Source organism: Mustelus asterias, chromosome 23 (genome assembly GCF_964213995.1).
Source record: "Mustelus asterias chromosome 23, sMusAst1.hap1.1, whole genome shotgun sequence".
In the NCBI taxonomy this organism is placed as follows: domain Eukaryota; kingdom Metazoa; phylum Chordata; class Chondrichthyes; order Carcharhiniformes; family Triakidae; genus Mustelus; species Mustelus asterias.
Window position 1 is genome coordinate 39927472 of NC_135823.1, and position 24128 is coordinate 39951599.

The following is a 24128-nucleotide window of genomic DNA, read 5'->3' on the forward strand; positions in this document are numbered from 1 at the left end:
AATGGCCTCCTACTGCGCTGAAGGATTTTATGATTCTAACTGGAATTCTTTGAGGCTGTAACTAGTATGGTTGATGAGGTGGAGCCAGTGGATGTGGTTTACTTGAACTTTCAGAAGGCTTTCAGCAAAGTAAAATGCAAAGTAGCATGTAAAATTAAAGTGCGCAGGATGATGGTGGTGTATTGAGATGGATAGAAAACTGGTTGACAGAGGAAACAAAGAGTAGGAATAAATGGGCCCTTTTCCAAATAACAGGCAGTGACTAGTGGTGTACTGCAGGGATCAGAGCTAGAACCCCGGCTATTCGCGATATATATTAATGATTTAGATGAGGGAACAAAATGTAATATCTCCAAATTTGCAGATAGCACAAAGTTTGGTGGGAGGATGAGCTGTTAGGAAGATGCAGAGATGCTTCAGTGTGATTTGGACAAGTTGAGTGATTGGGCAAATGTATGGCAAATGCAGTATAATGTGGATAAATGTGACGTTATCTACATTGGTAGCAAAAACAGGAAGGCAGATTATTATCTTGCTATGGATTGAGAGAGGGGAATGTGCAACGAGAGCTGGAGGTCCTTGTACACCAGTCTTTGAAAGTTAATATGCAGGTGCAGCAGGTGATGAGGAAGGCAAATGGTAAGTTGGCCTTCATGGGGAGAGGATTTGAGTACAGGTGCAGGGATGTCTTGCTGCAGCTAGACAGAGCCTTGGTGAGACCACACCTGGAAAGTTGTGTGCAGTTATGGTTTCCTTATCGGAGGAAGAATGTTCTTGCTACAGAGGGAGTGCTCTGTAACGCATGGTGCTGTTAGGGAGAGAGTTCCAGAATTTTGACCCAGTGACAGTAAAGGAATGGCGATATATTTCCAAGTCAGGATGGTGAGTGATTTGAGGGGGAGAGTTTCCAGGTGGTGGTGTTCCCATGTGTCTGCTGACCTCTTCCTTTTAGATGGTAGCGTCATGGGCTTGGAAGCTGCTGCTTAACAAGCTTTGGTGAGTTCCTGCAGTGCATTTTGTAAATGGTACATAGTGCTGCCACCATGGTGGCGTAAGGGGTGCCAAACAAATGGGCTATTTTATCCTGGATGGTGTTGAGCTTTGAGTGTTGTTGGAGTTGCACTCATCCTGGCAAGTGGAGAGTATTCCATCACACTCCATACTTGTGCTTTGTAGATGCCCCAGTATTTATATGATTAGTCCAGTTCAGTTTCTGAGCAGAGACTACTCCAAACTCCTATCACGTTGAACTGGATTGAGACTATTGTGGTACACTTCTCATTATTCAAGTATGCTCAAGTTCTAATCTTAATTTTCTGTGGGTCTTCTTGTGACTGAAAAATCCAATGTGAACCAGCATGGACATCCACTTAACTGCCAGTCCCTATTGTCATTGTTGTTGCTTCTGCAGACACACCATCTCTGGCCTTCCTCTGGCTATGCTATATTTTATGAATTTGTGAGTGGATGGTCCTCAATGCATGCTGAACCAAATTTCACTGCTTGCAGCTACATGTGAAAACATTGCAGCTGATTGGCCCAAGAGAGGTGGTCAGCAATGCAGAAGTTGGTAAGGCTTTTTTTAGGGTGCCCTTGGATCATTTGTGCTGACCACCTGATGTTTGTTGTTTGCCCTGAGACAATTCCCTATAGAAGATCTGCTTGGGGATTCTTTAGTCATCTCTACTGGATTGAGACCGCAAAGGGAATGGAACATGTGGCTCTCTTTCAGATAGCTGGCAGACATCAAGATGGTTTTCTGTTCAGCCATCAGTTGAGGTCAAAGTTCTGTCAAATCCAGCCACGAATCTTGGGTGGACAATTTAGACAACAAACAAGAGGGTGGATTCCACAAATACACTCCTTCTCCAGGATCACTGAGTCCAGTATACCAGTACAAAAGATGATGCTGCAGATTTTCTGGAACCATTTTCAGTTAGTTATGCTGAGTGGATGGCTCATTGTCCCTTTCTTTTGAGGGCCCCATCATAGGAACAGGAGTAGGCCTTGTGACCACTGAGCCTGCTTTGTCATTCAATAGATCATGGCTGATCATCTACCTCAATGCCACTTTCCTGCATTATCCCTATGATAACTCGAGGAGTCAGTTGTAAAGGAACAGTGCTTTAATTGCACAAAATAAAGTAAAACAAAAACCACAAGCCTGTGGTGAACACAACTGGCCCCAACCCGGACAGAAGGAATAATGGACCTACTCAGGGGCCTGCTTGATACAGGGCTCGGTATACAAGCTCCACCTGGTTGGTTAATTACCAATTCCCAGAGAGCTCGTTTTCAATGAGTTCTACAGGGAGGTCAATCAGTGATTCCTCATGCAAATCAGGGGGAGCTGTCACAATCTCCATTTCGCTTTATGTCATTAGTCTCCAGAAATCTAAGGATTTCTGTTTTAAACACTCAATTAAACTTTCACAGCCCTCTGGGGTAGAGAATTCCAAAGATCCACCACATTCTGAGTGAAAAAATGCCTCCTCACTTTGGTCTTAAATGGCCTACCCCTTATCATAGATGCCAATCTTGAACTAATCTCGCTCATTCTACATGACACAAATAAAAGGCTGAGGGTATGGGATACAGTACAGGCCACGACAACATTCCGACAGTGACGCTGAAGAGATGTGCACAAGAGCCAGTGCCTCTAGCTAAGTTGTTCCAGCGACCATTACATCACCAACATTTACACAACAATTTGGAAAATTGCCTCAGTATATCCTGTCCACAAAGGAGCAGGAAAAATCTAATCTGACCAATTACTGCTCCATCAGTTCAATGCAGTGTGGTGGAAGGTGTCATCAACAGTGCCATTAAGTGACACTTACTCAGCAATAACCTACTCCGTGACACTCCTGGGATCACCACTGACCAGAAATTTAACTGGACCAGCTACAAAAATACTTTGGCTACATGAGCAGGTCAAAGGCTGGGAATTCTGTGGGAAGTAATTCATCTTTCGACTCCCTGAAACCTTTCCACTATCTACAAGGTATAAGACAGGAGTAAAAAAGAATATTCTCCACTTACTTGGATGAGTGATCCAAAATACTGGGCATCAATCGGGGCAAAGCAACCTGCTTAACTGGCACCCAACCCACCACCTTAAACATTCACTCCCTCCACCATAGATGCACAGTGGTACATGTGTGTTCCCATCTACAGATGCATTGGAGCAATTTGCCAAGGCTCCTTCAATGTCACCTTACAAACCTGCGACCTCTATAACCTAGAAGGACAAGGGCAGCAGTCGCAAGGGAACACCACCACCTGCAAACTCCCTTCCAAGTCACACACCACCTCGACTTTGAAATATATCACTCTTCCTTCACTGTCATTTGTTCAAAATCCTGGACTTTTCCCTCTAACACTGTGGGAGTACCAACAACTTGTACTGCAGTGGTTTGAGAAGGTGACTCACCACCACCATTTTCTCAAGGGCAATTAGGGTAAAAAATAAATACAGGCTTGACTGGCAATGCTCATACCCTGTGAATAAATTAAAAGTTGTTATATGAAGCAGAAAGAGCTAACTCATGTGGGCCTATCGTATATTAACTGACCACCGAAGTCTGGGGCAAGGGGCTGAGTTTATGGAATGGGAATTGTTCCTGGGTTTTGATAGCGCTGTAAGATACCATTAATTAAGGCTGACAAAGATGATTCAATAAATAAGTGATCATATTATTACAAAATATGTAATTTATTAGTTGTGGAACAGTGTAAAGGGAACGTTACTATGCATCTAACATGTGCTGTACCTGTGGTGCAAACATCGCCTGAGCAATTGCCATGCACTGGGAGCCATTTGAAAATGCGATTTAAATTGCAAACTTCGGATGGTTCGGTAACATCAATAGTTATAAGAATTAAAATCTCTTACAACTTCTGGGTAACTATTGCACTGACCACCCACCACCGCCCCCCCCCACTGCACCCTCCCCCCCCCCCCCCCCCCCCCACCTACTCGCAGTTCCAACTCTCAGGAGTCTACTCCTCCCCCACCCCCAATAGGGGCTCTCCAACCATGCCCGGCTCTCATCCCCAAGCCCAGCCTGACTTGATCCCTCCCCTCTCCATCAAGGCCTAGCCAACCCCAGGCCTGACACCAACTGCTGTAAACAAGGTGTATGACTTCCTTCCTTTAACTCTGCAGCCCTTAAACATTAGTCCCCAGGATTGTGCTGCACTGCCCAGAGTCTGCCTGGCCTGAAACAGAAGGATGGGTGAGATACGATCACTTGCAGTTTAGAATAAGTACTTATAAGCAGAGTGGCAATTTGACTCAATTGCCACCCCATCAGAAGTTATGACCTATTTTGTCCTGTGGAGTTGGTCCCGTGATTTACCAACAATAAATACTCTATTTCTGTTTTTTTCTTTAAAGTTCTGGGCAATCCTACCAAACAGTTGTTTCTTGTCCTGGTTCCACTACTGTTGGCTGTCATCATTTTCACATTTATGTACTTCAGGATTCATGCATGGTAAGTCTATTTAATTCAACCTGTAACAGTCTCTCCAACATGCACACTGAAGCCAGTTACAGTCAAGCCCAGTGCTCAATGTAACCAGTGACAGTCGATTCCAGTGTCAATGGAGCCAGAAAGTCTATCCCAGGTCCCACTTTAACCAGTAACAGTTTTCCCAGTTGATCACGCCATCCCAGCATTAATGGAGCCAGCAACTGTCTTTACCAATATCACAGGAGTCGGTAACAGTTTCTCCCAGTGTTACTGTAAACAGTAACAGTTTATTTGCAGTGCCACTGGAGCTTGTAACAATTATCCCAGTGCTCACTGGAGCCAGTAACAATCTCCAAGTGATTAGTGATTGACGCTGTCAGGTACCAATCCTTTAGAAATGCACTAATCTCAGCAATGAAGAGGCCTTTCTCCCATCATGCTAGTAGTAGTGTTTCCTTCACATTACAGCTCTCTACAGGCCATAAGAAATAGGTGCAGGAGAACACCATTGAGCCTTCGAACCATTCAATTTGATCATAGCTGATCCTGGTCTTCAACTCCACATTCCAATATCCTTTGATTTCCTGAGAGATCAAAAACTTGTCTGCCTGAGTTCTTAAATATATTCAATGATAACAACATAAGAACACAAGAACTAGGAGCAGGGGTAGGCCATCTGGCCCCTTGAGCCTGCTCCGCCATTCAATAAGATCACCATAACCCTTAATTCCTTTACTGTTCAAAATTTATCTATCTTTGCCTTAAAAACATTCAACGAGGGAGCAAGTACCTCATATCTGTTAGACAAGGTCAAGAGCTGAGGCTCCTCCGTTCCTGAATTCAGGATCCCTCTACCTGCCTCACTTGCAGTCACACGCTGCTGTCCCTGACCACTGACTGAATTAGAGGTACTTAATCCACCGGATGTGACTATCACCTGAAACAAAGCATCCAGGTAACTCTCCCTTTCCCGAATGTGCCGCAGCGTCTGAAGCTCAGACTCCAGCTCATCAATTCTGAGCCGAAGTTATTCAAGCAACCAACACTTGCTGCAGATGTGATCACTACAGCTTGCAATTGGATCTGCCAGCTCCCACATCATATAGCTACAGCACATCACCTGCCCAGCCATCTCTACTTAGTTAATTAATTTATTAATTGGTTTTGCAGTTTTAAATTTAGCACAGACTTCCTACCAGCCAATCAGGTCACGGTTCTCCTGTGACGTCACTTTTTCAGGTTTTTTTTTCAGTTACAATTACAGTGCTCTGCTCCGCCTTCCGACTGCTCCCTGAACCCAAACTGAGATGAAACCCAAACAAACGAACTGAAATTAAACCCAAACAAACAACTGCTGCTCTCTCGCTGTTAATGGTCCCGCTGCCGCTGGGGTGGGAATTACAAAGATTTCACAACCCTTTGAGTGAAGTGAGGATGGGATGTTCTGTCAGAGAGCCGGTGCAGACTCGATGGGCCAAATGGCCTCCTTCTGCACTGCAGGGATTCTATTCTTAAACATTTCTCCTCATCTCAGTCAGACCGACAGACATCAGGACCCCCTCTCCTCATTGGTAGCCTTATCCTGAAACTGCTTCCGTATGTTAGATTCCCAGGTTAACGTCCAACAGGTTTATTTGTCAGCACGAGCTTTTGGAGTCTCGCTCCTTCATCAGGTGAGTGAGGACTTGTGTTCACAAACAGGGCATATAAAGACACAAACTCAATTTACAAGATAATGGTTGGAATGCGAGTCTTTACAGGTAATCAAGTCTTAAAGGTACAGACATTGTCAGTGGAGAGAGGGCCAAGCACAGATTAAAGAGATGCGTATTGTCTCCAGCCAGGACAGTTAGTGAGATTTTGCAAGCCCAGGCAAGTCGTGGGGGTTACAGATAGTGTGACATGAACCCAAGATCCCGGTTGAGGCCGTCCTCATGTTTTTAGGAACTTGGCTATCAGTTTCTGCTCAGCGATTCTACGTTGTCGTGGGTTGTGAAGGCCGTCTTGGAGAACACTTACCCGAAGATTAGAGGCTGAATGTCTGTGACTGCTGAAGTGTTCCCCGATTGGAAGGGAACACTCCTGCTTGGTGATTGTCGAGCAGTATTCATTAATTCATTGTCATAGCGTTTGCATGGTCTCCCCAATGTACCATGCCTCAGGACATCCTTTCCTGCAGCATATCAGATAGACAACGTTGGCCGAGTGGCAAGAGTTCTGCGTTGTCGTGTGTCGTGAACGCCGCCTTGGAGAACACTTACCCCAAGATCAGAGGCTGAAACTTCTTCTGAAATTCGGGTAAGTGTTCTCCAAGGCGGCCTTCGCGATACATGACAATGCAGAATCGCTGAGCAGAAACTGATAGCCAAATTCCGCGCACATGTGGATGGCCTCAACCGGGATCTTAGGTTTATGTCACACTATCTGTAACCCCCACAACTTGTCTGGGCTTGCAAAATCTCACTAACTGTCCTGGCTGGAGACAATACACACCTCTTTAAACTATGCTTGACCCTCTGAAGTCGGTAAATATACCTCTTGAGGCTGGAATGAGTCAAAATACAGTCAGGCTTTATTCTCACAAGCTTGAGGGAGAACCTGACCCCTTGAAAGCGGAAGCCAAAGTTCTCTCTGAACACAAGAAGTGTGGACCTTTATACATCAGGGTTCCCAATACAAGTCATGAAGTAAAGTCCAGTTAACAGTCTTTGATCATAAATTATAGTTCCTTTAACAGCTTCTGATAGTCTCTGGATCATGGTTAGAGACTATCTGGTATCCTTGGGTCATAAAGCACAATTCTCCTGGTCGTTGTAGTCAAGGAGCCACCTCTGGTCCCCTGCTCTTCCCGCGGCCTTTCCTTTGAAGTGACTGTGTGCGATTGCAGCTGTCCCAGTGGGAGTCCTCCTTCAAATGGCCATTCTCGCACTCTACCATTTGATAGCTGCTTCCTTTGTTTAAATCATAGACAAGCCTACGGAAAAAGTAAGACTTACAACCCTACATCTACATTTAACTGTCTGTTTTATCAGAATGATATAAACAAGCAAGGGAACCATGAACAAATGGCTTATACTACTAAAAGCTAAAGATGAAACCAAGAACAAATGGCTTGTGCTACTACCAGGAGCAATATAAACAAAGGGGAGACTAGCCATAAGGAAGAGTTATGTTTGTGATACATTCCAGGTACAAAGTTCAACCTTTTAGGTACAAAATACATTGAGTACAAAAAAAACATTAACCCTTTCCCTTCTTCAATCCCCCCTTTTGGTCAGAGGCCAAGTGCAAACATGGCCCCATGACCAACTCAGAGCCAAATGTTACCAATATATATGGGCCTACATCCTTCATCAGGAAGTCTGCCCCTTCTGCCTGGACACTTGCACTCGGTATAATTCAGGCTGTTTGTTCAATAATGTCATATAAATACAACAAGCAATGAGAATGACAATTAATACAATTAACCCGTGCTTCAGATATGATTCCCACGACCTGAACCATTGCCCCAGCCATCCCGGAGGGTTATAATTATGATATTGGTTCCCTTCACCTTGTATTGTCATCGTCACTCATTTGATATGATCTGCCAAACGAGTTATATTTTCCGAAACATCTGGGATATACGTGCAGCATTCGGATTCAATTATAGCGCACGTTCCTCCCTGGAAAGCCAACACATAATCAAGTGTCAATTGGTTCTATAAAGCAACAGTCCGGATAGCTACAATCTCGGCTGATACTTCAGAGAAGGCTGTGCTCACCTCCTCGAACCTGTCTCTAGTTTCATTTGCAATTCTCTCCAAGGTCAAGGCCATGTGTATAAGTTCCTGAGCTGCTTTTGCTGTCCCATAAAGTGGGAAAGCTATCATAAAGAACCGTTCTGTCTCACTAATGGTGAATATAGGGTACCACATATGCTAAATAACACGATCCTACCCAATCCCAAGGATTGTTTCCACAGACACAACAGGTACCATTATATGCAGTCATGCTGCTCATATAAGTAGAGGAGAGGCTGACCAGGACATCAGCAGTGGGGCAATGGATTGTAATCTCTTGCACCAAAGCCCAGGCACCACTGATGACATTAACCTGCTGGGTACAGTAGCTGAGGCCCACAGGTATGGTTCCATTTCTTACCAAGCAGATAGATCCCCCCCTTGTTGGTTTTTCACAACATGCCTGATGGGGTTTTTAAATGTCACTTTCCTTGTCCCATCGTGGGTTCCATTCTGATTCGAAATCCCCTCTACCATTCCCGGAGTTGACAAAGGGATAGGGAATAAAGGACTTTCCCCCCCTTTCCTTCGTGCATGGGAATATGTAAGCAGACCCAGCACTTGCTCAAAATTTTGACTGCAATACATACAAGTGAGACATATACATGAAAGTGTTCATGTGATAGGGTCGGATTTTAGAGGATTGGTACAATGATCGCTTGGATCGACCAAATCTCGTGTTGATGTACACATCCTCCGGAGCCCTCTGCTGTTGCCGGGTACAGATCCATCCCGGTTCCTCAGCTAAACACCAAAAATTACACCACATTACATGCATGTGTCGGAAGGTTACAATAGACAGCCATCGTTACAGAGATGCTTGCGATGCTCTATCCTCAAGTCTACACAATTCCATCTATATTTCCCCTCCGTAACTAGCAGGGCAAGGGTCATGAGAAGCAGCAAGAAAATCATCCTATCACTTAACTAATAACCCGCGCGACCGTTATACAATGGTCCAAAGGCTATACCGCCTGCGCGCCACTGCCCGCGAACCTGTTCAGCTTGCTTGGAGGTCAACTGTTTCACATATCTGTGAATTAAGCACACTACACAATTTTAGCTTTATAGGGGCCCTCCCATTTAGGGGCGAACCCAGGTTTGTCAAGTAGTGCTTTTACTTGGACACAACTTCCCGCCCGTCAGGGAGTATTTCAAGCTCTCTCTCTCTCTCTGTGTCTCTTTGCTCCGGATTGTCTTTTACCAAATTGTGCATCCCTTTTAGTTGGGTGCTTAGTTCCAACACATATCTCCTGAATTCACCTTTTAGTGAACCTACATCATCACCCATTCTGTCATTAATTCATAAGGGATTAATCCGGTTGTCCGGTTTGTTTAACAGAGTAAACCGGTAATTCTTAATTTCATCAGTATAGTGGGCAATACCTCTGTTCACAATTTCCCGATATCTGTATGGCTTTAGCTAGTGCATTATACAGTTAACTACACACCCCCCTTCCATAGAAAGCTTAGTGTGAATTAAATAACACTTTACACTGGTTTTTGGCTGCAGTTGGACATCTATTCATTTGTATATAATCTCATCAAAAAACATCGCATTCCCCATTAAAATCACATCCAATACAGCTCCAATCTTTATATAATGTACCCCGACATTATCTCTAGTTTAATTATTTGTATGGCGAGGAAAACAGGAAGCTCCTACAGAATTATGTTTTATCAATACACAACCTACAATATATAACTATATTATACAAAATTGGTGAAGGCTTTTCAGGGTTTGATTTTATTTTTGGGTCTATATAGCAGTGCTATACTGTATAATAAAAATAATCAAGCGGCAGCTGTATCATACTTTACACACCATAACTGTGATATCCAAACCCCTTTAATCCAATCCGTTTCCAATTTTAAACTGAGCCCCAGATCAAACCCCCCGCACTCGAGGAAAACACCAGGCAAAAAAATCAAAACCAAAGTAAGTTCAATGCACACTAGTTAATTAATCAGAACCATTTTGGTTTGATTTTAACTGACTAGATTTTAAGCTTGACAGTGCTCAATATTTGGCAAACTTTGAACAATAGATAGCACATAAAATTCCAATGGCAGTACATAATTTTAACCAGTTACAGAATATTAAACTATCAGACATTTGTAAGGGCAATTTGCATTGGCAACTAAGATTTAATTGATTAATCTCTTGCTGGAACTTGAAATAAGCAGAATTATGATTCATTTCACTAACTTAATATATTTTAAACTGACTCATAGACAGTACATTTACCTCATTCTTTTGTTCTTGCTTATCTACTTTTCCATAAAATTACTTAATTTCTTCTCCCAATTTCTCAACTAACTCTCTCATAATCTTCACTTTAAGACAAAGGAGAGAGCACATGGTTCCCTCCAAGGTTTAAATCCTTTCTTAACAAAATTCAAACACAGGTTTATTCAAAATTCAAATTGGCTATTTCAACTTCAAATTATGTACTTTGATTTTGAAATTTCAATTTACCTTCTAATTTTATCTAAACTCTGTATCAAACCCACTGTTGTAAAATCACATCAAAACAAACAACTCTGTTAAACAAACAGAGACACACATAGAAGCTTCCAACGCTCATTCAAACTTAACATCTTAAACTGAGATGTAAGTAAAACATTTAAAAGAATACAGAACTTGGATTAAGACAGTCACTTTTATTCTTCTTTCTTCCAAACTGTAATTAAAACTCAAAACAGAAGTAAATGCAAGAAATCTTATCACTTTAATCTTTAACAGTCTTCACACCTCCCCAGCTCTCCTGAGGCTAAACTAAGGTCATTTGTTACCCACAATAAACACTCCACAAGAACAAACAAATGCTTCAACAATTCCTGCTCTCAATTTAATACAACAACAACCACCTACATTTGACTAGAAACCAGATCACACAAACACACTGAAATACAAAGATCTCTCCTATCCACCTCCAGGTATGCCATTAGCCCATTCTACCAACTCATCATAGTTCGGGGTACTGAGAATTCCCATTTTAAGGAGTTTTTGGTGAACACTAAAGAATTCATCCTTAAAAGCCTGGATGGACGCTCGATCTCCTCGACCTGGGTTTCCTTGTCCAGAGCACTCCTGATGTACCTGGAACAACCATCCCCCACATTCAGAAGCTCCTTCCCCTTTTAGCTGTTTCGTTGTGGTCATTCTGCTCCAGTTAGTGGGAGCATTCCCTAATACTCTCAGAATTTCTACCTTAAACTGGGTGAAGGGTGTCTGTTGGGCATCTATCTCTGATGTTAGGGCGACTACATGTGTCCACCGTCCCCCACTATAATCCTGTGCTGGAGGAGCGGCGGGTCCACCTGCTACCTGTCTCCACTTATCCGCTGGACAGGCTGCCCTGACCAGCTGGTGTACGTCTCTCAGGTGTAATTGGTGTCCTACCCAGATCGTGTCTAATTCTTCCCAGAATTTAGTGTTTGCGCTTCTAGGTTGTAATTTACCCAGGGAAGCCATTATCTGCTGCCTCTCATCCAGGGTGAATGGTTCATAATTTACTTTTGGCTGTGCATCTGTTCCCCCTCGGGTTACTGGCACTAAGTTGTGTTCTAGCGCTTCCCATTCCTCTGGAAGAGCATTTAGTCCCTGTTGTGTGGACTCATAAGGAGGTAGAGGAATGATTTCCCCTCTTCATTGCTTTTCTTCTAATACTTGGTTTTGTTTCTCCAGTTCCCTTACTCTGCATTCTAACTCCCTAATCCTTTCTTTATCCTCACTCCACTTCTGAATAGAGGCGACTACTTGCTCAGTTAGTCCAGCTAACTGATGTATTAACAATACTCCTATTTTCTTTGTCATGTTTCTCTTTATCCAACCACTTATGCTGTTGGCCCAGGGGGCAGGATAAGTTCCACCCCCCTTTTCTCATCTGTTTAATGAATTTGTTCCTCTCAGTCATACACTCATTTATCAGGGATTCCGGAAGTCCCCACTGTCTTTGTGCTTGTGATCCCACCATAATACAGATAAGTTTTATACTCACCACCTGGAGCCTTCTATTCTCCCTTCTCGCTCTCCCACTCCTAGGTCGCTCTTATCACAGTCCGGTGTTACCTGTCAGGGGTGATCAAATCCCTCCGTACCACTGCTTACACTATTAAGCTTACATTATTAAGCTTACTTCTACTCCGGTGATCACTTAGACAGTCTCTCTCTCACACAGTTTCTTTCTCACTCACGTCTGAACATCACACCTCAGGCAACTTTTCTCCAGTCTTTACACTCACTTGAGAATCCATAACAGACAAATGCCTCCTTGTCCGTATGTGTTCAGTTCAGATGCCTTTCACTCTCACACACTCTCATCACATATGATCAGCCCACAGTAGTTTGACTCACCCTATTAGGTTCAGAACTCTATTCCAGTACCCAGGTTGTGGCCATTCAACCTGAGCCCGCAAACAGAGTCCCCGCAAACAGATCCGGGGGTCTCCCGGGTTTCGGCACCAAATGAAGTCGGTAAATATACCTCTTGAGGCTGGTATGAGTCAAGATACAGTCAGGCTTTATTCTCACAAGCTTGAGGGAGAACCTGACCCCTTGAAAGCGGAAGCCAAAGTTCTCTCTGAACACAAGAAGTGTGGACCTTTATACATCAGGGTTCCCAATACAAGTCATGAAGTAAAGTCCAGTTAACAGTCCTTGATCATAAATTATAGTTCCTTTAACAGCTTCTGACAGTCTCTGGATCATGGTTAGAGACCATCTGGTATCCTTGGGTCATAAAGCACAATTCTCCTGGTCGTTGTAGTCAAGGTGCCACCTCTGGTCCCCTGCTCTTCCCGCGGCCTTTCCTTTGAAGTGACTGTGTGCGATTGCAGCTGTCCCAGTGGGAGTCCTCCTTCCAACGGCCATTCTCGCACTCTACCATTTGATAGCTGCTTCCTTTGTTTAAATCATAGACAAGCCTACGGAAAAAGTAAGACTTACAACCCTACATCTACATTTAACTGTCTGTTTTATCAGAATGATATAAACAAGCAAGGGAACCATGAACAAATGGCTTATACTACTAAAAGTTAAAGATGAAACCAAGAACAAATGGCTTGTGCTACTACCAGGAGCAATATAAACAAAGGGGAGACTAGCCATAAGGAAGGGTTATGTTTGTGATACATTCCAGGTACAAAGTTCAACCTTTTAGGTACAAAATACATTGAGTACAAAAAAAAACATTAACCCTTTCCCTTCTTCACCCTCTCTCTACTCACATTGTCTGTACCTTTAAGACTTGGTTACCTGTAAAAACTCGCATTCCAACCATTATCTTGTAAATTGAGTTTGCGTCTTTATATGCCCTGTTTGTGAACACAAGTCCTCACTCACCTGATGAAGGAGCTTGAGACTCCAAAAGCTAGTGCTACCAAATAAACCTGTTGGACTTTAACCTGGTGTTGTGAGACTTCTTACTGTGCTTATCCCAGTCCAATGCCAGCATCTCCACATCATTAGATTCCCAGCCAGGGGAAACGATGGCAAAATTTTCTCAAAAAATGACTAACTATCGTAAGGGCAAGAAAACTGGAGTGATCTGCACCAGTCTGTCCAGTGCGGATTGGACCATAATTGTCCCACACTTAGTCATTTTTTGGGAGAGTGGTGGGTTTCACACCGGTTCTGAGAGGCCCAGTGAGCCTCGCTACAATGTGCAGATGTCACAGTGCACTGGCAGACCCCCTCCCTCCCCCACAGACATCAGGAATCCCTCCTCCTCATTGGTAGCGTGTTCCCCACCCCTACTCAGGCCCCACCCCCTTAGCACTGCCTCTAGCACAATGGCAGTGCCAGTTGGGCACTGTTAGATTGGCAGTGCCCAGCGATGTCAACAACCATCCAGGGGTTTCAAGAGCCTCCGAGCTCCCTGGCGTAGCCATCACGCCTGGTCTCCATTTATGATCCTGCCAACAATGCATCCCCATGGGTTTCCTGGAGGAAAGGGGTATGTTCAATGGGAAATCCTGTTGACAACAGTGAGACCACAAGATCCCACCGCCAGTGAATGGCATGCCACCTCCAGCCGCTGCGAAACACGTCACAGAGGGGGAGGAAAATCCCACCCTTTATGTTTTCTCCCATTTGCTCTTTTCATTTATGAACACATTTTCTGCATCTTCCAATCTTGTCAGTATCAAAATTTCCTTTTCACCAGCCGCATTATCCAAATGATATAAATTGTTAATTTCTGCTTTAATTTCAATCTATTTTTAGTGTTGCAAATAAGGTATGGATTCATGTTCCAAATCCAGCCACCTTTTTCCAGCCACTCTACAGTGAACACAATGGAGACTTTAAGGTAAAGACACTAATGCTCAATAGAATTACACTCACAACTGAGGTTACGTTCCCCCAGACCTCATAGCTTATTGGGTATATGGCATATAAAAATGGGGAAGTCTTGCTAAAACTATACAAGGCATTAGTTAGGCCGCACCTGGAATACTGTGAACAGTTTTGATCCCCTTATCTAAAGAAAAATATACTGGCATTGGCGGCAGTCCAGGGAAGGTTCAATAGGTTTATCCCAGGTAAGGAGGGATTTTCTCATGAGGAGAGTTTGAGTAGGTTGGCCTGTACTTATTGGAGTTTAGAAGAATGAGAGGCAGCCTTATTGAGACATATAGGATTCTCAGGGGGCTTGACAAGGTAGATGCTGAGAGGTTGCTTCCCCTTGTGGGAGAGTCTAGGACCAGAGGGCATATTCTCAGTGTAAGGAGTTGCCCATTTAAGATAGAGATGAGGAGGAATTTCTTCTCTCAGGCAGTAGTGAATCTGTGGAATTCATTACCCGCAGTGGGTCTCAGAATTGGATTGTTTAGCATGTTCAAGGCTGAGATAGACAGATTTTTAATTAGTAAGGAAATCAAGGGTTATGAGGATATGTCGGGAAAGTGGAATTGGGGATTATTATATCAGATCAATCATGAGCTTATTGAATGGCGTAGCAGACTCAATAAGCGAATGGCCTATTTCTGCCCCTACATCTTATGCTCTTATGGTAAGGTACCATTCTCTCAGAGGGGAAGTCCCAGGCATCTGGTCCACACAAACCTGGCTACTGGTGGGTTGGTAAGAAGGCTCAGTATTTATAACTGAGCGGGAAGATGCCAGAATGGAACCCTGGCTCAAAAAACCATAACTTTTACTTTTTTTTCATAAAACATGGAGGAACAGAGTCACAAAACTGCTAATTAGTTTTAACGACAAGAAACAAAAATTTGCTAAACATGGAAAAATTGGATTATAATACAATAACTACATGCAGATTTTAAGGCAAAACTTATCTTAAGCTATAACGGTCTCAGTAACACAATGTTCCTTTAAACACACAAGATGCCTATAGTCAAATACACTCTTCACTCTGAACCTTAAGTGAATGTCTGTGGATTTTTCCTCAGAATCCCCCCCAGGTGTTTGTGATGTGAGAGTTTCCAAACTTCTCCCCCCAAAAAAATGCTTTAAAATCTTTGGTCACAATAATGCTTTCATTAGTTGTTTGCATTCTGAAATCCAGTCCAGGTTTTCCAAATTTTAAATAAAACTTCCGCTGTACCTGTACTTTAAACAGTGAATCCAGTCCAGGAATTACACTAATCCCTTTTGGATTTCTTTGTCTTGATTGCTGTACAACGAGGTGAATTTTCCCGTCCCATTTGTCACAGGAATCGTAGCAGGCGGGGGGGGGGGGATGATGTAAAGTTCATTGACCTTGGTTTTTTCCAGTTTTGGGGGGGGGGGGATGATGTAAAGTTCATTGACCTTGGTTTTTTCCAGTTTTGGGACGAGGGTGGCCGGAAAATCCTGCCCAAACTGTTCAACATCATAGATTCTGTACAATGCAGAAGGAGGCCATTCAGCCAGTCAAGTCTGCACCGACTCTCCAAAAGAGCATCTTATCAAGGCTTCCCCTCCACCCTATCCCCATAGCCTTGCGCATTTACCATGGTTTATCCACCTAACCTACACACCTTTGGACACTAAGGGGAAATTTAGCATGGCAAATCCACATAACCTGCACATCTTTGGACTGTGGGAGGAAACTGGAGCACCCAGAGGAAGCCCAAACAGACAAGGGGAGAATGTGCAAACTCTACACAGTCACCCAAAGCCGGAATCGAACCTGGGTCCCTGGCACTGTGAGGCAGCAATGCTTACCACAGTGTCGCCCACAATTGCTTTAACTCTCAATTCCCAGACTCCAGTAAAATGGCATAATACATTTAATTTACCTCTTAATCCTGCTGTCCCATTTTAAAACTGGTTACTGCAATTGTCACTTTATCTCAGAACGCTTTGTTTACTCTTCCTTGAATTCTTCTGAACAATACCTTAGTCTCTGTTCTCTTAACTTCAGTTGTCTTAAGATGTTCTTTCTGTCCCAATCCCCTGGTTATCTGTACTGCAATTTGTTCCTTAGGAAGCCCGCATCTTTGCAACTCCCTTGTCCTGTCCAGCTTCTCCTGCCAGATTGAGAGATATTCACTCCCCAGTGTCCTGTACCCAACTGCAATATATCCAGCTAAAACTAAGACTTAAAAGCTTTTCTACCTTACAGTGCTAAGCAATGGCCAAATGCTTATGCCTTTTATTTATTTTTCATGCCGTAACCCTCTCTAAGCACAATAGAATCACAGCTGGAATTTAACCATATATTCAAACACTTTTGTCCAGCATTTATCTAACTATAGGTTTTATCCTTCGAGGCACAGAAACATAAAATTAAATCCAATGAAAACTATACCTTATTTCTAATGCTTACCAATGCAAATATAAATGCCATAAAACTACCTTTGTTTTCCTAACAGTAGAAAAAAGTGGCAGAGAAGTTTAGGGAGAAATTCAAGCTTGGGGTTAGGGCCCTGGAAGAAGGGCCAGCAGTGGAATGAAGCAAATAGGGGATGCACAAGAGACCAATATTGAATTGGTGTTGATATCTGAGAGTTATAGGGAAGGAAGAGGTTATCATGATCACAAAAAAGATCATGGAGGTTTTAAATTGAGGACAGTGAGAAAAAGTGAAGGGCTGTGAGAGACATGGTCAGTCAAACTGTATGTATCAAACTGTCCTAGAGGCTAACACTGGGGGCAGAGTATTAGCACCCTGGTACTGCATGATTAAGTTGCAGTTCATCAGTTTGCATATAGATAATTTCTGATCCCTATTTTTATGATGTAAGTGTGTGTGTGTCGGGGGGAGGAGGAAACACAACAGTGGGGCACGTAGAGCAGGGATTAGAGATTTTTCCCACCAAGTAGGAGGCAGCTTAGAAGTGGGATGAGAATGGGGAGCCTAGCTACTCAATAGCTGCACCAATTGGTAAAAATGATGACCAGGCCTGTGCAACATTGCAAGAGAAGGGAAGAACTAAGATGTGGAAATACTATCTAATTTTGATTATGTATTTCAGGAATGGATCCACAAAGGCCAACCAATCATTCATCAAAACGCTGGTGGAAGCCCAGTCCAGGAGATGAGAGAAATGAAGAGGCCGCTGGAAGATGAAGCTGGCATAGTGATAGTGAATCCCAGGATTGAAGTTGTTTCTAACATCTCCTACCTAAAGCCCATTCCAATTAACCACATGTCACCCATTAACCCAGACAGCACAAAACAAAACTTTGATTCAGATGCCATGTATGTAAAGAAGAATTATTACACTGAGTCCAGCAAAAGTTTTTATTCCACTTCAAAGCTGGAATATTGTGGTGGCACTTCTGGTTTGAGTGGGAACCTGCCCTTTGCGCCAGTTGAGGTTCAACATAGGACTGAGAGCTGGTTGCTGTTTGAGGACCTGGCAAATGCTGCCTTGTCCATAGTGCCCCAGGATTCAGATGGTGGGTACAGTTACAGCGATGAATACTGCACCCTCTCTCAATCTGATATCAGCCACGGCCTGGTGCCTGCAAAGATTGGGTTCCGGCTCAACGCAACCAATCGATGCCAGACAGAGAAGAGAGAAGTGGCCCCAATTTTTGATGGAATTGAGGCTGATGACAGCCCCAATTTGTCTAGCACCAGTAGAGAAGCAGCAGATAAAGGCAAGATACTGCAGATGCTGGAATCTGAATCAAAAACAGAAAATGCTGGAGAAACTCAGCAGGTCTGACAGCATCTGTAGAGAGAGAACAGAGCCAACGTTTTGAGTCAGGATGACCATTCAGAGAAGCAGCAGCTTCCACAGTGACTCTGCATGCAGTGTCCTCACTATGACCATGTCCTAGGGTTGAGCATATCAACTGGATCCCTGGAGCCAGTGTTAGCTACTTGAGAAACAGAATACGGCAGGTAATGGAAATCTGAAATAAAAAACAGAAAGGACTGGAAATACTTAACAGGTCAAGCAGCATTTATGGAGAGAGAAACAGAGTTTCTGTAAAGTGCCTATATCTCAATCGTTCAGGCATTTTACAGTCTTGTGAATTCAACACGAGTTCAAAAATTTCAGACCGTAATCTGTGTCCTGTTCTGTTTCTTTTTCTAAACCAGGCTGACTCCTTTGTGGGGGGTAAACATTCCTAAAACTGCACACCCCCACCCCCCCTGCAATTTTTTAGATGTTAGGCCAACTTCTCAAGGACATGTAGTTCACATCCTTCTGTGAACCATAGTCTGGAATGATGGAACATTTTAAAGATCAAAGCAGTCACAGTGAGAAGGAAGGTCTTAGTTTGTAGAAAGATACAGACCCCCTAGATATAGGGGTAGGAAGCAATTGTTCCCCTTGGTTGAAGGGCCAATAATGAGGGGGCATAATTTTAAGGTGAAGGGCAGGAGGTTTAGAGCGGATCTGAGGAAAACTATATTCACCCAGAGCGTGGCAACAGTCTGGAATGCACTACCTGGGAGGGTGGTAGAGGTGGGAAACCTCACAACTTTTAAAAGGTAAGTGGATGAACACTTAATATGTCAGATAGGTAGATAAATGGCAGATGAAATTTAACCTTAAAGTGTGAGGTGATGCACTTTGGAAGGACTAACAAGACAAGGGAGTACTCAATGAATGGCAGGAGACTAGGAATCTCAGAGAAACAGAGGGATCATGGGTCGAATGTCCACAGATTCCTGAAGGCAGCAAGGCAGGTTAATAGGTAGCTAAGAAGACATATGGGACAATTGCCTTTATCAGTTGTGGCATAGATTATAGGGGCAGGGAGGTTATGTTGGAGCTGTACAAAACTTTAGTTAGGCCACAGCTGGAGTGCTGTGTACAGTTCTGGTTGTCTCACTATAGGAAAGATGAGATTGCGCTGGAGAAGGTGCAAATGAGATTCCCTGGGATGGAGCACTTGAGCTACAAAGAGAGGCTAGATAGGCTTGGATTGTTTTCTTTAGAGCAGAGAAGACTGAGAGGGACCTGACTGAGTTGTATAAGACTATAAGGGGTATGGATAGGAAGTAGCTGAAGGGTCAATAATGAAGGGCATAATTTTAAAGTGAGGGGCAGGAGGTTTAGAGGGGATCTGAGGAAAAACATTTTCACCCAGAGGGTGGCACTAGTCTGGAATGCACTGCCTGAGAGGGTAGTAGAGGCAGGAAACCTCACAAATTTTAAAAGATACATGGATGAGTACTTGAAATGTCATAACGTTCAAGGCTAAGGGTCAAGTGCTGGAAAGATTAGAGTAGATTTAGTGTAGTTTTGTCGGTGCAGATTTGATGGGCCAAAGGGCCTCCTGTACTGTATGACTCTGACTCTTTAACTTCAAAGGTCTTACCCATGCCCCCAGGTTAACTCATGTTCCCCCATCCACCCCCAATGACCCCTCATACCCTCCATACCAACTCAGAACTTCCATGTTAATTCACCCAGTGTACACTCAGTCACTGACAAATTGATCTAAGAAAAAGGCTGTCAATCAAGCGATGTTTTCCCTTGTGTGTACTTGTTTCAACAAACTAATAGAAGTCTGGGCTCCCAACCGAGCCAACTTGACTCAGAGCTCAAACTTCCATTGGCTTCTTGAAACAGGAAAATCATGCTTGATTAATAACTTTTGTTTTCTTAGATTTATTTTGTCAGTATTCCTATCTTTATTTACACAAGGTACCGCATGGTAGGTTGTTGCACAAGGTTAAATCTCACGGGAACCAGGTAGCAAAATGGATACAAAATTGCCTTCATGACAGAAGCCAGAGGGTGGTTGTAGAGGGTTGTTTTTCAAACTGGAGACCTGTGACCAGCGGTGTGCCTCAGGGATCAGTGCTGGGTCCACTGTTATTTGTCATTTATATTAATGATTTGGATGAGAATACAGGAGGCATGGTTAGTAAGTTTGCAGGTGACACCAAGATTGGTGGCATAGTGAACAGTGAAGTAAGTTATCTCCGATTGCAACGGGATCTTGATCAATTGGGCCAGTGGGCTGACGAATGGCAGATGGAATTTAATTTAGATAAATGCAAGGTGATGCATTTTGGTAGATTGAACCAGGGCAGGACTTACTCGTTAATGGTAGGGCGTTGAGGAGAGTTACAGAACAAAGAAATCTAGGGGTACATGTTCATAGCTCCTTGAAAGTGGAGTCACAGGTGGATAGAGTGGTGAAGAAGGCATTCAGCATGCTTGGTGTCATTGGTCATAACATCGAATACAGAAGTTGGGACGTCTTGTTGAAGTTGTACGAGACATTGGTACGGCCACACTTGGAATACTGTGTACAGTTCTGGTCATCCTATTATAGAAAGGATATTATTAAACTAGAAAGAGTGCAGAAAAGATTTACTAGGATGCTACCGGGACTTGATGATTTGAGTTGTAAAGAGAGGCTGGATAGACTGGGACTTTTTTCTCTGGAGCGTGCTGGATAGATTGGGACTTTTTTCTCTGGAGCGTAGAAGGCTGAGGGGTGTTCTTATAGAGGTCTATAAAATAATGAGGGGCATAGATCAGCTAGATAGTCAATATCTTTTCCCAAAGGTAGGGGAGTCTGAGACTAGAGGGCATAGGTTTAAGGTGAGAGGGGAGAGATACAAAAGTGTCCAGAGGGGCAATTTTTTCACAGAGGGTGGTGAGTGTCTGGAACAAGCTGTCATTAGTAGTAGTAGAGGCGGGTACAATTTTGTCTTTTAAAAAGCATTTAGATAGTTATATGGGTAAGATGGGTATAGAGGGATATGGGCCAAATGCGGGCAATTGGGACTAGCTTAGGGGTTTAAAAAAAGGGCGGCATGGACAAGTTGGGCCGAAGGGCTTTGTTTCCATGCTGTAAACCTCTATGACTCTGTTAGGTGCTTACAGTTTCTGCTTTTGCTACTTTAAAGGTCTAAATAGCTACAACTCTAGAGTTGTAGTAACAGCAATTTTTAAAGAAAGTTATGAATGTGCCATTGTTACTATAGGATCAATTTGTTCTGTATCGAAATGCTCTGAATTGGCATGGAGGGAATTGAGGGTGTATGGAAGAGGTGGATTTGCATGGAGTGTACGAAAGACCATTGGGAGTGGGTTGTGGGCATGCATTGGCATGGATGGGGCATGGGAAGTGGGTGGGGATGTGAAGGGGTGTAAATGCTAGAGGGCCTATTATTGAACAAGACAACTGGGTCGAAGTCCCAGAGAACAGAGGTGGGCCTTTTAATCAGCCTGCCTCGACACTCAGCATCCACTGTAGCACCTGCAAACTGTTTGTGGGAGCAGCAGACCCAACCCCAGCATGCACACCCTTCTCCCCAACCCTGGAATGAAAATCATGCCTTTTGAGGTGCTCCCCCCACTCCCATGTCTGGAATTCTCCCAACACCTGCTGCCTTTCTCCAAGATAAAAATCCAGTCTGTCAACTGCTTCTCTCTCCACAGATGCAGCCTGACCTGCTCAGTATTTCCAATATTATATGTTTTATTTTGGAGTCTCCTTACTGCCACCTCCGCACTCTCTCCTCTCTTGAAGGTAAAGATTCCTCACTGGATTGTGTTCTACTCACAATTTCCACTCAGGGAGCAATGTCATTCTGGATGTGTGGAGCGCCTACTGGATGATCTTGAACTAAGACACTGAAAGACATTCTCTGGAAACATTACAATATCAATCTAATTAGCATGTTACCCACATGTTCCTATGAACCTGCTATTATCAGGGTGGAGGTGGAGATGTGGATGGAAATTAATTCAGGAATCTAAAGGGGAATGCACTCCATTTCTGAACACTGTGGTGATAGGAATGGCGAATGAGGGTCCTAATGGACCTAGTGATCTTTCCAATATCTGAGGGTGAGACAAATCACCACTGAGCTCACTAAACTCTCTGTGGGGAATTCCTGGACTGAGCAATCCTGGATGTTGGTTGAGGTTGGTGTTCCAGATTTCACTGTTGCCATTTTGGTAATAACATGACAAAGTGGGTGGGAATTTGAATCCCACCCCCCATTCCCCCAACTTGGCATAAACTGCAGAGCCAAAATGGAATGGGTGAATTTCCTGCTCCATCAACAGCTTTTGCGATTTGAACATTTCTGACCTTTGAGTCAAGTGGAACCCTCAAACATATATGCAAATTAGCATCATATTACATCAATAGAAACCTAACAATATCTTAATCAGAAAGTGAATGTTATGGGGGGCCCATAGAATTTGTCCTGACACCCAAACCTGGTCACACATCCGGACTGTCTCATCCCCTGCCTCTTGTAATTGGAGATGGGGATACATATTGCATAATGTCACCAGTCATTGTAATCAAGGATAAGGGTAACACACCACATTGCCCTCTGGCTCAATTTAAGCCTGGTTATGTTCATTTTGTTGTTTTTTAAAATAATTTGTTTGCAGATTTTTAATTTTTTACAAATAATGTACTAACTCTGTGGCCATTTTGGCCAGCAGTTAGCCATCCTTGTGTAAATCAGACCTGATGTTAAAATCAGCAAGTTTTCTCCTGCCACTCACAGCTTGGTGCCCAATGCCATTACTGCTTATCTTGTCCAGTCATAGCTGGGGGAGCTGCTTCCTATGAACAATGGAAGAGGGGCACCCGATCTAATTATTCTCAATGGATGGTAGACTTGAATTGTACATAGTCCCATGGGAGGATATTTAGGAGCTTGTGCACTTTGCTTATTGTGTTAAAATGATTATCATTATTGATAATTTTCCAAGTATTTCATTTATAGTAATACTATATTCACCTAACCATATTTCTACTGAGTCGCTGTTTCTAAGATATCTGTATAGTTTCTATGATGGGGTTTATGTATATAAAACATATGTTGCTGCAATTATGTATCTCGTCACCACAAATAAAGACATTAACATGTATACCGTGTTTAGTTTCTTCCCTGAGTTAATTATCTTTTATTCCAAGGAATTCTCAAAATCATATTGTTGGAACAGAGCACAAATTCATAAAATTACTGATTTTATTATGAAGGTACAATGGAGGAGCAAGCATAAGAAATTTTCCACTTTTTATCTTCCCAGGCCCATTTCACAGAGAGGGTACAGCTGTTAGGAATGGGTTAAATGCAACCTTCCACTTTAGACCTAATTTGTTATGTTAATTGTTTAATAGCACTCACCGGGATTTCTAAAGGATTTACAGGTAGCACTCAACAGGTCCAGGCAGCGGGTGATCGACGGGGTCATCCATCATGACTGTCTGCCCCTCTACCGCGGCTATATTCGCGGTCAGGTGTCCCTGGAGAGGGAGCATGCGGTGTCCACAGGCGCAGTTGACGCCTTCCACGCCCGCTGGGCACTGCAGGGGCTGGGGTATATTATCGACCCCGACAATCACAATTATGATTTAATGTTTTAAGTTTCCTTTTGAGTTTGTTTTTTGTTCGGGCTGTTTCCCCTCCTTTTGGGGAGCTGCCTCTTTTAATTTGTCCCTAAGTTAATTTGAGTGTGTTTATTTGTT

The 24128-nt window shown here is 43.3% G+C and overlaps 1 protein-coding gene across 1 annotated transcript; it reads left to right on the top strand.

The window, feature by feature from the left end:
• The first annotated feature begins 66 nt into the window (after positions 1-66).
• On the top strand, positions 67-23520 carry LOC144510426 (uncharacterized). Its single transcript, XM_078239874.1, has 5 exons — positions 67-129; positions 1510-1570; positions 4400-4496; positions 14487-14571; positions 17684-23520. Exons 1-5 carry the CDS (start codon positions 67-69, stop codon positions 18380-18382), a joined length of 1005 nt encoding a protein of 334 aa, XP_078096000.1. The 3' UTR covers positions 18383-23520.
• The last annotated feature ends 608 nt before the right edge of the window (positions 23521-24128 follow it).